General features: G+C 38.5%; 1 protein-coding gene across 2 annotated transcripts in view; it reads left to right on the top strand.

Moving 5' to 3' along the window:
- The window catches only part of LOC126509738 (ATP-binding cassette sub-family G member 3-like), a 42713-nt gene that overhangs the window by 12500 nt on the left and 14951 nt on the right, over nt 1-15262 (top strand). For both annotated transcript variants that reach the window (XM_050155823.1, XM_050155824.1), the window contains exons 6-9: nt 340-476; nt 7205-7356; nt 10673-10774; nt 12173-12423. In XM_050155823.1, coding sequence (XP_050011780.1) covers nt 340-476; nt 7205-7356; nt 10673-10774; nt 12173-12423 — 642 coding nt within the window. The remainder of the gene's footprint in view (nt 1-339; nt 477-7204; nt 7357-10672; nt 10775-12172; nt 12424-15262) is intronic.

Here is a 15262-nt window from a genome sequence, read left to right on the forward strand (position 1 = left end):
AGGGTGAAGTGACTACTAAATTACAAGAAATACTTCCTCTTCTCCTGTCCTGTCTTCCTCGACCTTAGACAGAGATTTCACTGTGCCAGTCTTTGAGTGTGATAACCATTACCCTCTACCCAATGTGACTTGATAAAGAAACAGCAGTAACTGTTTTTTATCATGGGCTTCGTGTCAAGTCTGACCTCAGCTTCTTTATATTCACTTGGAAAGTAAACACCTCCTTCTCCCAGGTGCCCATAATGGTGTAACAAAAAACTTTTATTGCCAGAAAGTCTCATTCACCAAATGATAATGACTAGTTGATCTTGCTCATAATGATGGTTATCGTTGCTTTAGCCTGGATCTAAAGAGCTCAGAAAAAGGACAAGTATAGCCATGGAGCTGGTTGCTGAGCATCCCATTTTGTTCTTGGATGACCCCACCAATGGCTTAGACTGGAGCACTACTACTGATGTCATCTCCATCCTGAGAAGGTAAGTGCTGAAGGAACATTGAGTTTTCTTCTCGTAATGCAGGAGATTCAGAGGTAAGCAACAGAATTTCTTCCTTGTTTATTAGAGGGAAACTTTGGTTAACAAGGAATAAACATCAAGAACAATGAGACAGGAGCATAGGTAAAAACAGCTGTGGTGAAGGTCCAGCACTGCTTTAAATAGCATGTACCCATAACCCTCAAGCCAGTGTCAAGCAAGCTGGGCATGAGTGGATCAGATCTGAACAGAGTGTTAGATCAAGGAAAAACTCATTTGTTCTGAGGCAAAGCATGTTTGGTGTGTCTGGAATATTAAAGAGACCACATTGACTAGAACCCCATAGCCTAGGGGATGGAAGGTTGCTAGTGCACTGCTTAAGACAACAAGATTAAGTGACTTGACAGAAGTTAAATTTCTTAAAGTTCTGGATCCTGGAAGCCAAATATTAAAGTATTAACAGGCCATGCTACTGAGACCTGGGTCACTGAGTTGTGGAAGGTGACTCCTCGCTCTTCCTGTGTCTATGCCCTGATCTCTTAAATGGACAACAGTTACATTAAGACACACTAGTAATTTCATTTAAATAAATTACCTTTTTAAAGACTCTTTCTCCAATTATATCTGTATTTTAGTTTCTTAGATGTGAGGTATTCCACAAATGAGTCTTTGGAAGGACACAATTCAGCCCTCCACCTTCACAATTGGAGGGAGAGGGATTAGTGATTGGGTCACTGTAAGGACTCTTATTTTCCATGAGAGGGCTTGGGGGAAAGCTTTTGAATTTAGAGTAGAACAACATATCATGGATAAGGTTGTTCAGTTGCATCATGGGGGTGTAAAGATGTCAGCAGGAGGATGAAATGTGGGGGTTCCTTAGTTAGGCAATGGTGGGTTCTATATAGTTTTGTATATAGAATAAACAACATTATCTCTGGGATTAGCCCTGCATGTGATGGCCAAGGGAATGATTCCTAAGGTCTAGGTCCTGAACCAGGGGAAGAATGAAGTAAAAGAAAAGGTATTTCTTTATCTCATGAAGTAAGTCCGTGACTCAAATATTTATAGAAAAAAGTATACATATTATGTTTTGTACATTTTAGAAATTAATAGTTTCAAACTAACTGAATAAACTTAAGGACCATGTAGACTATTCTATTCCTCTGATCTATGTTCCTGGCTGTTGGACTTACTACTCACTGTTTTTTCCTTCCTTCCCCTTGTTCTTTGGTTTGTCGTCCATCACCCTAAATATTCTTGCCTGTATCTCCAAGAACCAAGATTACTCTACCATTGTACCTTCACAGTGATGAAGTCAACAATTAGGGCCTTGTCACCTTCTACTCTGTAGACTCCTCAGGTGTCACACTTTTCTTGTCTGTTCATTTTCCTTATTGCTTAAGGATACTCAACTAAGATCAGGTTCTTGCTTATTTTTCCAATATGGAATACTTCTCTCTGCCCCTGTGTCTTATGGCATGCCTAGTCTTAGTGCATTGCAAGGGAACATACTAAGTGGCTTCTCCAAGTGTTCTGGGAGCAGACTCAGGCCCTGATATACTGTGTTCTCCTTGATCTTCAACACTCCCGGAAGAGCATCCTAGTTGTAGAATACTTTATTTATTTTATATTTATAAAAGAAAACAAACTATCTTTTTAAAAATTTTACATACAAATCCCAGTTCCCACTCTGTCCCCTCCTCCTATTTCCTTTACCTTTTCCTCCTCCCCACCCCATTCACTCCTCAGAGAGGGTAAGGCACATTGATTTGGGGAAGGGCCAAGGCCCTCTCTACTATATCTAGGCTGTGCAAGGTATACTTCCAAAAAGAATTGGTTTTCCCCAATGTCAGTATAAGCAGTAGTGATAAATCCTGGTACCACTACCTATGGCCCTGCAGTCTGTACCGGACATACAATTTTTATCCACATCCCCAGGGTCCAGTTTGGTCCCATGCTGGTTTCTCCCCTGTCTGGCTGGAGTTGGCAAGCTCCCATTAGCTCAGGTAAACTGTTTCAGTGGGTGTCCCCATCTTGACCTCTTTGCTCATATTCTCACTCCCCCTACTCTTCAACTGAACTTTGGGTACACAGCCCAGCACTCTGTTGCTGGTCTCTGACTTTGTTTCTATCAGTTGCTGGATGAAGGTTCTATGGTGACATTTAAGATATTCATCATTCTGACTACAGGGCAAGGCCAGTTTGGGTATGCTTTTTATTATTGCTTATGTTCTTATCTGGGGTCATCCTTGTGGATTTTTGGGAATTTCTCTAGTACCAGGTTTCTTGCCAGCCCCACAATGGTTCCCTTGATCAAAATATCTTTTTTTCTTGATCTCTATCTCTGTGTCTCCTCCATCTCGACAATCTCATTCCTTTAAGTTCTTCTCCCCTTCCCCTTCTCCCCTCCTCTTCCCCTTTTGCCCTCCCATCTTCCCCCCACCAGACACATACTTCCAATTTTGTCAGATGATCTTGTCTATTTTCCCTTCCCAGGTGGAACTCTATATATTTTTCTTTGGGTTAATGTTGCTACTTAGCTTCTCTAGGGTTGTGGACTATAGGCTCTTTATCCTTTGCTGGTATCCACCTATGAGTGAGTACATACCATGTTCATCTTTCTGAGTCTACATTACCTCAATCAGTATGCTTTTTTTCCTAGTCCCATCCATTTGCATGCACGGAGTAGTACTCTTCAGATGAGCAGCTTCTAGGTTGTTTCCAGAGTCTTGCTATTACAAATAATGCTGCTATGAACATAGTTGAACAAATGTTATTGTAGTATGATTGAGTATCCATTGGGTATATGCCCAAGAGTGGTATTACTAGGTCTTGCAGTAGCTTGAGTTCCAATTTTCTAAGAAGCTGCCATACAGATTTCCAGAGTGGTTGTACTAGTTTGCATTCCCATCAGCAATGGAGGAGTGTTCCTCTTACTGTGCATTCTCTCCAGCATAAGCTATCATTGGTGTTTTTGACCTTAGTCATTCTGACTGGTGTAAGATGGTATCTTAAAGTCATTTTGACTTGCATTTCCCTGATGGCTAAAGATGTTGAACATTTCATTAAGTGTCTTTCTGTCATTTCAGATTCTTCTGTTGCGAGTTCTCTGTTTAGGTCTGTACCTGATTTTTTAATTGGATTATTTGGAATTTTGTTGTCTAATTTCTGGACTTCATTATTTATTTTAGAGATCAGTCCTCTATCTAATGTGGGATTGATGAAGATTTTTTTCCCATTCAGTAGGTTGTCTTTTTATCTTCTTGACTGTGTCCTTTGCTTTACAGAAGCTTCTCAGTTTCAGGAGGTCCCATTTATTTATTGTTGCTCTCAGGGTCTGTGCTATTGGAGTTATATTTAGGAAGTGGTTTCATGTGCCCATGCATTGAAGGCTACTTCCCACTTTTGCTCCTATCAGGTTCAGTGTGGTTGGATTTATATTGAGGTATTTAATCCATTTGTCTTGAGTTATGTGCATGGAGATAGATAAGGATCTATTTGCATTTTTCTATATGTTGACATTCAGTTATGCCAGCACCATTTTTGAAGATGCTTTCTTTTTTCCCCTGTATAATTTTAGCTTTTTTTTTTCAAAAATCAGATGTTCATAGGTGTGTGGATAAATATTCAGGACTTCAATGATTTCATTGGTCCCACTGTCTGTTTTTATGCCAATACCAAGCTGTTTTCATTACTGTAGGTCTATAATAGAGCTTGATGTCAGGGATAGTGATGCCTAAGGAAGTTCCTTTATTATACAAGATTGTTTTGGCTCTCCTGGGTTTTTTTGTTTTTCCATATGAAGTTGAGTATTTTTCTTTCAAGGTGTGTGAAGATTTGTGTTGGGAGTTTGATGGGGATTGCATTGAATCTATAGATCGCTTTTGGTAGGATTGCCATTTTATTATGTTGATCCTACCTATTCAAGAACATGGGAGATATTTCCATTTTCTGGTATATTCTCTGGTTTTTTTTCTTTAAATATTTAATGTTATTGTCAAATAGATATTTCACTTCTTTAATTAGTGTTATTCCAAGATATAATTTGTGGCTATTGTAGAGGGTGATGTTTCTCTAATTTCTTTCTCAGACTTTTTATCATTTGTATATAGGAGGGCTACTGATTTTTTAGTGTTGGTCTTGTATCCTGCCACATTATTGAAAGTATTTAACAGCTGTAGGAGTTCTCTGGTAGAGTTTTTTGGATCACTTATGTATACTATCACATCATCTGTAAATAACAAAAACTTGATTTCTTCCTTTTCAATTTGAGTACCCTTGATCTCTTTTGTTGGCTTATAGCTCTAAGCAGAACTTCAATAACTATGTTGAATAGATATGAAAAGAGTTAGCAGCCTTGTCTTTTTTCTTATTTTGTGGAATCACTTTGATTTGATGTTGGCTGTTTTCTTGCTGTATATTGCTTTAAAAATGCTTAGATATATTTCTTGTGTCCCTGATCTCTCTAAGGCCTTTATCATGAAGGGGTGTTGGATTTTCAAATGCTTTTTCAGCATCTAATGAAAGGATCATATGGTTTTCTTTTTCAGTTTATTTATATGGTTGATTATATTGATAGATTTTCATATGTTGAACCATACTTGCATGTCTGGAGTGAAGCCAACTTGATCATAGTGAAGGACTTTTTGATGTGTTCTTGAATTTGGTTTGCCAGAATTTTATTCAGTATTTTTGCATCAGTTTTTTTGAGGGAGATTGGTATGTAATTCTCTTTCTTTGTTGAGTCTCGTGGTTTCAGTATCAGGGTTATCGTAGCCTCATAAAAAGAGTTTGGCAATGTTCCCTTTGTTTCTCTTATGTGGAACACTTTGAGGAGTATAGGTATTAGCTTTTGTTTGAAGTTCTGGTAGAATTCTGAGCTGAAACCATCTGGTCCTGGGCTTTTTTTGGTAGGGAGGCTTTTGATGACTGTTTATATTTCCTTGCAGGTTATAGGTCTATTTAAATTGTTCACCTGGTTTTGATTTAATTTTGTTATAAGTACCTCTCCAGAATATTGTCCCTCTCTTTTACATTTTCCAATTTTGTGGAGTACAGGTTTTTTTTTTTTTTTTGTATCACCTAACGATTCTCTGGATTTCCTCGGTATTTTCAGTTAGGTCCCCCTTTTCATTTCTGATTTTGTTCATTTGGATGTTCTCTCTCTGCCTTTTGATTAGCTTGGATAAGGATTTATCTATATTGTTGATTTTCTTAAAGAACAAATTCTTTGTTTCATTGATTTTTTTTGTATTGTTTTCTTTGCTTCTATTTTATTTCATTTCTCAATATGAGTATTTTCTGTCATCTATTCTTCCTGGGTGAGTCTATTTCTTTTTGTTCTAGAGCTTTTAGGTGTGCTGTTAAGTCACTAATGTGAGATTTCTCCACTTCTTTATGTAGGCATTTAGTGCTATGCACTTTCTTCCTATATGTGTGAGTTGTGTGTGTACATGTATACATGTATACCCTGCCTGTAAAGGTCAGAGGCAAACTCGAGGAGTTGGCTTTTTTCTTCCACCAAGTGAGTTCTGGTGACTGAACTCAGGTCTTTAGACTTTGCATTAAGTTCCTTTACCCATTGATCCATCTTGTTTGCCTGTCTTTAATCTTGATCATCTAGTAATGCTGGTGGTTGCTGGGTTATATGATAGGAAATTACAGTTTTTCCTTTTGTTGTTTATTAATAGTTTCTCAGAGGAAGTAATCAGTTATTATGCCCTTTATTCTACCCTTATCTTGTCTCTATGCACAGCTCTCTCATTCTCCTTTCCTTTCCGTCCCTCCATTTTTTCTCCATTCCTTCATTTCTTATTTCCAACCTTCCTACTTCCTCCTTCCTTTCCCATCTACTTTGTTTATTCCTTCATTTTGTCTATTTGAAACAGGGTCCCATGTAACATAGATGAGCATTGAACTATAGAACATCCCAAGTGCTAGAATATTACAAATATGCCACAATACCCAGCCTTCATGAAAATATTTTGCAATAGTTTTAAACAGTTTTTGGTTATTGGTGCTCACACAGATGTTCTGAAATGGTAGTTCAACTTATTTTTTTCCTGTCATCGAATTAAACCAATGATCAAATCCCAAGTTTGCCCCTTACTAACTGACCCCTTGGTCTGTTGCTTGACCTTTAAAGTTTATCAACAGAAAGGGGGAAATTATATTAGAATCACATTATGCCGATATTGTGAAAACTGAATGAGGTTATTGCCTAGTGTTTAGTGTGAGAGAAAATGGTTAGAAATGTAAATCATATTATCAGAACAATGCAAACAAATTCTGGAAGAGACAGAAAGTGTGAATGATTGAAGGGAATTGTGCATACAGTCACAGTTGTAATGTTTGCTCTGTTGTTGCTTTACAAGCTTCAGTGAACCTGTCATTCACCAGGGCAGCCTGCTCATAATATGGATTCCTTGCACTGACTCCCAAATATTCTAGTTCAGTGTCTGAGAAGCCTGCCCACTTACAGGATCTACGTGATAACTTTTGAGCGGACCCTGCACTACTGTCGTCCCACACTTTGGAAGTCCTAATCTTTTAAATAAAAGCTTGAACCTTGGTTTCTCTATCAGGTGTATAATACAAGTGAGATGAGGTGTTTTTAAGGAAAATTCATCTGAAATGGAACAGGGAGTGTAACTTTGGGAATAAAATATTTTATTGAGAATCTCAGGGTTCCTCTGTTCAGTGACTTATGATTTCTCCCTCTTTGAACTTAGGATGTCTATGAGGGGACGGACCATCATCTTCTCCATTTATCGGCCCCAGTACTTCATCTTCAGATTTTTTGACAGCCTCACCTTAGTGGCCTCAGGAAAAGTCATGTTTCACGGGCCTGCACAGGAGGCTTTGGAGTACTTCAGATCTGCAGGTATGGCTGGCTTTTTCTATGAGAACTTCTTCATTCACAGACTCTGCAGAGAGAACAGGGGTTCTCAGGAATGCTTCTTGGCCCTCATACAGGCTTACTGTATGTTAAATACCTTTGGTTAATTTGGTGACAGAATTCTGTTCCTTGTGCAGCAAGGCTTGTTATGCAGGTCTCTCTCTTCTTTTAGAGGTTTTATTCTTACAATTTGGAGAAAAAACTTTTTCCATATAGGTTGGTTTAAAATTTTTCTTTGTTGTTCTTCATTCGGTTATATATAAAATTATTCAAGGGGAGAGACATGTGAAGTTGGCATCCCAGGACCTAAGTAGATTAGGATTTATAGTAAAGTACAATTTTTAATAAAACAATTTAGACTACCCCAAATCCTACTAAGATCTTACATTTCCTCAGTGACTTTTGTTTTCATACATAATATATATTTTATTTGTTGTTTAAAGTTACAGGCATTAGATTTTTGATTATAGAAAAAATACACGCTGACCATAAAAAAGACACATGGTATTTAATGTGTAATTTCACTTAAAAAGCCATAAGCAAAGATTTGTATGCTGCATAAGGAAACTGCAAGTTCTTATACTTTCAAGCTTCAACATAATCTTTAATTTTTCAAAAACTCATGCAAGGATTGATTATTTTTGTTTTGCTGGGGTTTTTTCTTTTTTATTGAGAATAAGAAAAAAAAAGTTTCCGCCTGCTCCCAGCCTCCCATTTCCCTCCCCACCCCCCACTCTTCTCCCCCTCCCCCCACTCCTCTCCTCCTCCCTCTCCAATCCAAAGAGCAGTCATGGTTCCCTGCCCTGTGGAAAGTCCAAGGTCCTCCCCCTTCCTTCCATGTCTAGGAAGGTGAACATCCAAACTGGCTAGGCTCCCACCAAGCCGGAACATGAAGTAGGATCAAAACCCCTTGCCATTGACCTTGGCTTCTTATCAGTCCTCATTGTTCGCCATGATCAGAGAGTCCAGTTTTATCCCATGCTGTTTCAGTCACAGTCCAGCTGGCCTTGGTGAGCTCCCAATAGATCAGCCCCCACTGTCTCAGTGGGTGGGTGCACCCCCCCCCCGTGGTCCTGAAAAGAAGAAGTTCAAATGGCCAAAAGACACCTAAGGTCATGCTCAACCTCATTAGCAATCAGGGAAATGCAAATCAAAACAACTTTGAGATATCATCTTACACCTGTCAGAATGGCTAAAATCAAAAGCACCGATGATAGCCTTTGCTGGAGAGGCTGTGGAGGAAGGGGTACCCTCATCCATTGCTGGTGGGAATGCAATCTTGCTGGGTTTTTCTAAGACAGTTTCTCTATGTAGTCCTGGCTGCCCTGGAGCTGTGTACACCAGTCTTGCTTCAAATTCATAAAGATCCACCTGTCCCTGCTTCCTGAGTGCTGGGATTAAAGGCATGGCCACCATTAATAGCTGTTTTCTTACTTTTCTGTAAGGAGATGCAAGTTTTCAAAAATGTAATCAGTTCCCCAGGCTTTGTATCATTGTTCAAAAGCATCAGCCTCCTCAAGGAACTGAATGCTGCATTTCGTACCAAATTACCTCTTTTCTTTCTTCTATCCTGTATCATATCTGTGTTACAGGATATTTACTAATCCTCTTGTTTTGCTTCCTAGTTGTGGAGACCCTCTTAATTAACATGCTGGCCTCTGGCTTATTATCCATCCTTTAAACAGCTTTGGAAAGGTTCAGCATCATTATGTTCTTGCTCAGGTAGCAGACGGTGGTTTTCAGTTTCCCCTAGTGTAATCTGACTCTGAGTGTTTGTAGAGGCATTTCTTAACTTACTAGTAACTTTGCTTTTCAGGTTTAGGTGCTGATTGGGGGCTATAGAGGCTGAAGTCTGGCTTCTGTAGAGTCAGTTTTTTGTCTGAGTTTTTCACAGTCAGTTTAGATGATAAATATTTTTAATGATTCATGTGATTAATTTCTTCTTAGAGAAATATGGATATAGTTATGGATGATTCTCTTTGACTATGAATATAAGCTTAAATATTTGCACCACAGTACTATTCATTTGTTTTTGATTAATCTTTGTCATTTAATAATTTGCAAGCATTTGTGAGTCTGTAGGCCAAATTCAAATGATTATTTTATGGGAATACTTCATATAAATGTCTGATCTATGTCTCTATCTATGTCTATGTGTAGTCTATGTCAATGTCCTTGTTCAGGTCCATACCTATGTCTATGTTCATGCCTATGTATATTTTGTGTCCGTGCTCATGTCTATGTCTTTGTCCATGTCTATGTGTAGTCTATGTTCATGTCTGTCTATGTATAGTCTATGTCCATATCCATATCCATATCCATGTCCATATCTATGCCCATGTCTACACGTATGTGTAGTCCATGTCTATGTGTAGTCTCTGTTCATGTCTATGTCTATGTGTAGTCTATGTCCATATCCATATCCACGTCCATGTCTATGTTTATGTTGATGTCTATAACTATGTCCTTGTCTATGTCTGGGTATATGTCTATGTGTAGTTTATGTCCATATCCATGTTAATTTCTATTTCAATGCTCATGTCTACACGTAGTCTATGTCCATATCTATGCCCATGTCCATATCATGTATATGTCAATGTGTATGCTGATGTCTATAGCTATGTCCCTGTCTATGTGTATGTCCATAACTATGCCCATGTCCATATCCATGTCTTTATCTATGTATATGTCCATGTCTATGTTTATGCCCATGTCTATGACTATGTGTAGTCTATGTCTATGTCCATAGATAGCCATGTCTATATCCATATCCTTGTCTATGTATATGTCCATGCCTATGTCTATTTCTATGTCTATGTTCATGTACATGTCTATGTCCATAACCAAGTCATTGGGCATATCCATGTCTTTGTCCATGTCTATAACCACATTTATGTCCATGTCTATGTTTATGTGCATGTCTATGTCATTTTCCATGTCCATATCTCAATGTCTATGTCTATGTGTAGTCTATGTTTATGTCTATTTCCATGTCTATGTCTACATCTATGTCTGATCTATGGCTATATCTACTCTGTCTATGTCTGTGTATTATATATACATATGCGTATATGTACATATCATATATGTTATAGCACCAGCATAAACATACACATATATTCAGTAAGCTATAAAGTAGAGATTGCTGAAATAATATGAGTATATATATATAATAAGAAAGGATAAATTTGTGGGGATGGGAAAAAAGAGGAGTAAGTTCTTAGATTCTGTCTCCTCTCCCATTTCCCACTCTCTGCAAACAGGTCCTCACCTTTGTATTCATGGGCTACCTTCATTGCAGGTTACAACTATGATTCCCACAACAACCCTGCAGACTTCTTCCTGAACATCATTAATGGAGGTTTCTCTGCTCTATTAGACACAGAAAAAGATGACCATGAAGGTATGTGAGCCTCCTAAAGTCATAGGCTTTTTGCTTAATTGATTTCATTAAAACATAATCATCTGTCTCATTGGAATATAGCTTTTGTGTTAATTCAGCGTTTAAAATTAGCTAATAGACTTTGCTGTCTATTAGTGCTGGGTGTTTTTAAATTTAATTTACAAAAGAACCTTTATATGATATTGTCACAAAAGGATTTTTTTAAAAAGTACTTATTATTTGTTATGTTATTCTTTTTATTATTGTTGGCTTATGTAGTCAGACTAGATTTGAATGTGTGTTCTTTCTACCTTACTTCCCAAGTGTAGGTATTATAGAACTGTGTCACCATGCTTGCTTTGTTTATAGAATTTTAGAAACAAAATACTTATCAGTTTATACATTTTCATATACATTCACATGAAGCAGAAGAAGTGACCAGATTTTTACATTAAGAAGTATAGAACCAAAAGAGAAGTAAGACTATGTTAAGAATTAGGGTCTGAACATGGAAACAACCTAAATGCCCCTCAACTGAAGAATGGATAAGAAAAATGTGGTACATTTACACAATGAAGTACTACACAACAGAAAAAATAATGATATCTTGAATTTTGCAGAAAAAAGTATGGAGCTAGAAAACGCCATTTTGAGTGAGGTAATCCAGACCCAGAAAGACAAGTATCACATGTACTCATTCATAAGTAGTTTTTAAACATAAAACAAAGAAAACCAGCCCACAAATCACAATCCCAGAGAACTTAGACAACATTGAGGATGCTAAGAGAGACATATATGGATCTAGTCTACATGGGAAGTAGAAAAAGACAAGATTTCCTGGGTAAATTAGGAGCATGGGGACCTTGGGGAGCATTGAAGGGGAGGGGAGAAGTAGGGAGGGGGCAGAGAAAAATGTAGAGCTCAATAAAAATCTATAAAAAAAAAAAAAACAACCAACCAACCAAACAAACAAACAAACAAAGAGAGTTAAGTCTGGATGGGAAAAAGCCATTCAATTTCCTGAACCCATGGAATAATGACAGTAGTCAGGCCAGTTAGGGACACTTTTCTAATACGTAAAGGAATTACATAGGAGTTATTTTATTATGTTAAAAATGTTGCAGGCTGAAGATCAAGATCAACTGGTAGAATGTTTGCCTAGCAAGCACAAAGCTGTGAGTTTGGTTCCTAGCACATAACTGGGTGTGAAGGTGAATGCCTGTCACAGCACTTGAGACAGAAACAGGAGGACCTGGAGGAGCTTAAGGTCACCCTTGGCTTCATAGCAAACTTTAGGCCAGTCTAGGGTACATGAGACTGTCTCAAAGAAAAACTGATACATAATTGATGTGTTATTCATAAAAAGTATCACAGAAAAATCATTACTGTTTCTTGACTTTATCCACTTTTATCTTAAAGCCAATGAACATAAAGAGCTTTCTGAGAGACAGAACCATGTCAGCGAAAACTTAGCCAATATGTATACACAGTCTTCCTTATACAGCAAAATGAGAACTGAACTGGATCCACTCTTGGAGGAACAAACGGCAAGAAGGAGCTCAGCCTTGGGGGAGATCACGTGTGTCACCCCTTTCTGGCATCAGCTTGAGTGGATGATCTGTCGTTCATTTAAAAGTTTCAAGGGTTTTCCACGGACCACTATAATTCGGGTAATCTGATGAATTATTTCAATTGTGAAACTCAAGTGGGAACAATATGTTTCTGAGTCAATACACGTCAGGGTCACATTTATCTTCTACTCCCTTCCATATATTTTTCATTTTCACTCTGCTTAGCATATAGAGATATTAAATAAATCAAGTAGACCATGGTTGATTTTTTTAATTATGGAAAAACTTTTAGTAGTTTTTTTTTTGTTGTTTAGAGGAACAATAATGAGAAATCCAAGTACTAATTTTAATTCAGGGAACGCAAAAACACATTCAGCACACCTGAGAACTTCTCACACCTGTCTACTTTAATTCACCTGTGCATCCTACAAGTTCAAAGTCCTGAAATGAGAAAAGGAAGAAAGGCTTTTTTCCTGATCCAACTTTCCATGTGGGTGGATGGATGGTAACTGGATAAACAGATAAAACTGTAGCCTGTCAGATGAGAGAATGGACTTGGGGAAAGTTTAAGTAGAGAAGGGGTGGAGATGACTGGAGAGGGAAAGGACGGGTGATCTGTGGTTGAAATCATGTGGTGAGGAGACAGGGCCATAGAACAGCTCTGAGGGAGCCTGAGCATCCACTGCCTGAGATGAGCCAGCTGCAGAGTGCTGTTCCCTCATCAGGAGTCCAGTGTGTGAAAGCAGTAGCTACTCCAAGAGTGCAGCTCACACACACAGTAACTGGACTGCACAATGCTCTTCCCTGTCAGCCAACTGGAACTGGGAGGAGGTGAAGTTCTACTTTTCTTTGTACTGATTGCATAACAAGGATCATCATGACTTAAGATTTTCTCTATTTTAACATGAATGTCACAGAGAAATGTGGTTCTTCCAGCTCATTGGGCCATCACTTATGCAGTTATCTTTTATTTCATGATGTTGATTCTGTTGTGTTAGTGTTTGATCCTGGGGCCTTAGCCATTAGCAGGCAATCACTCTACCATGGACCTACATCCCTGTCCCTATCCAACGAGAACATAGTTCTTCTGTGAGTGTACTATATCATTCTCAGTTATTTAGTTTCTGTTGAATATTGAAAGGTCGTGTGTTGTTGGCTGTAGTGAAACATCACTTATTTCTTAACATGTGTGCTGCCCTTTTCATGTAGCTGCCTTCCCTGTGTTTATGTGAATATTCTGACCATTTAAGTTATACTGTCAATTGCTCCAAACACCTTGGTCTTTTACTTAGGCATTTGAATCATAAAAGAGGCCTTTCTAGGTCAATTATTTTTGGAAAAACAAAAGATTCTCAGCGGCCCTCATTGTCCTCTATGTCCAGCTAGTCCGGTTTTATCTCATGCTTTTTTTAGACCCAGTCCAGCTGGCCTTGGTGAGTTCCCGATAAACCATCCCCATTGTCTCAGTGTGTGGATGCACCCCTTGCGGTCCTGAGTTCCTAGCTCGTGCTCTCTCTCCTTCTGCTCCTCATTTTGGCCTTGGGATTTCAGTCCAGTGCTCCCATATGGGTCTCTGTCTGTGTCTCCTTTCATCGCCTGATGAAGGTTAATATCCAGGAGGATAACTATATGTTTTTGATCCTACTCCACGTACTGGCTTTGTGGGAGCCTAGGCTGTTTGGATGCTCACCTTACTAGACCTGGATGGAGGAGGGTGGTCCTTGAACTTCCCACAAAACAGGGAACCCTGACTGCTCTTAGGGCTGCTGAGGGAGGGGGAGTTGGTTGGGGAAGAGGGAGGGAAATGGGAGGCAGTGGCATGGAGGAGGCAGAAATCTATAATAAATAAATAATAAAAAAGAAATTGCAGTGAAAGGGAATGTTCAAGGAATTCTGATTTTAATTTCAATTTTCTATGCTGATGTTGAGAACCAGAGTAAAATATATCAAATTGGACACAATGGTCATGTGATCAGAGCATTTATGAAAACTATAACTGTTGTTTATTGGAAACGGATGTTATAGTTGATAGAGGAACAGTTTAATAAAATTTACTTGACTTATTGGAAAAAAATAAAATAGTAAAACAAAAGATTCTATATAGTTGGGAACAAGTGAGTTTTCCACACAGGTACAGATTTCCCAGAGGTGACACAGGTGAGAACCAGCTCACCCTTCTCAGCACACAAAATTCCACTGCTAGGAACTGTGTAGTGAGTCATTTTTAATTTTTTTGTTTGGTTTGCATTAGAGGAAATGTGTCTAGTGTATGTTGTGAGGGCTCTGCCACTGAGCTGTCCCCCTGGCCTAGGGTGTACTTGTTTCTAACTATAAGAGTAAAGAAAGTCTGAATTCCCTTAAACCACCTGAAGTAGAAAACTGCACATGTTCACTGGCACCAGAGCTGAGATCTCAGTTTAGGTGGACCCTTTCTGACACTTACTTGTGTTTGTTCACTAACCTCCGCAAGTGATGTGAGCTGTCAATATGTTTTATTACCATTGGTTAATAAATAAACTGCTTTGGGCCTATGATAGCACAGAATAGAGAAATGCAGGAATTCCAAGGAGAAACAGAGAAGAAAAAAAAAGGCAGAGTCAGAGAGATGCCATGTAGCTGCCTAAGGAGACAGACACCAGAACCTTACCAGTAAACCACGAGCCTCATGGCAATACATAGAACAATAAAAATGGGTTAATTTGAGATGTAAGAGTTAGTTAATAAGAAACCTAAGCTAATGGGCCAAGCAGTGTTGCAATTAATACAGTTTTTGTATGCTTATTTTGAGTCTGGACAGGCGGGAAATGATGAGTCCTTCACTGGTCATTCCTGGTGGAGCACTGGGAGAAGTCTTGGCTTTTCCAAGGTCTACACTGTTGGAGCCTCAGATTGCAAAGAACTTCATTTTTTGTTTAATATACGAGAAGTCTATTGACAT

This window comes from Alexandromys fortis, unplaced genomic scaffold (assembly GCF_014885135.2).
Source record: "Alexandromys fortis isolate MF-2015 unplaced genomic scaffold, M_Fortis_MF-2015_v1.1 scaffold_87, whole genome shotgun sequence".
Taxonomy (NCBI): domain Eukaryota; kingdom Metazoa; phylum Chordata; class Mammalia; order Rodentia; family Cricetidae; genus Alexandromys; species Alexandromys fortis.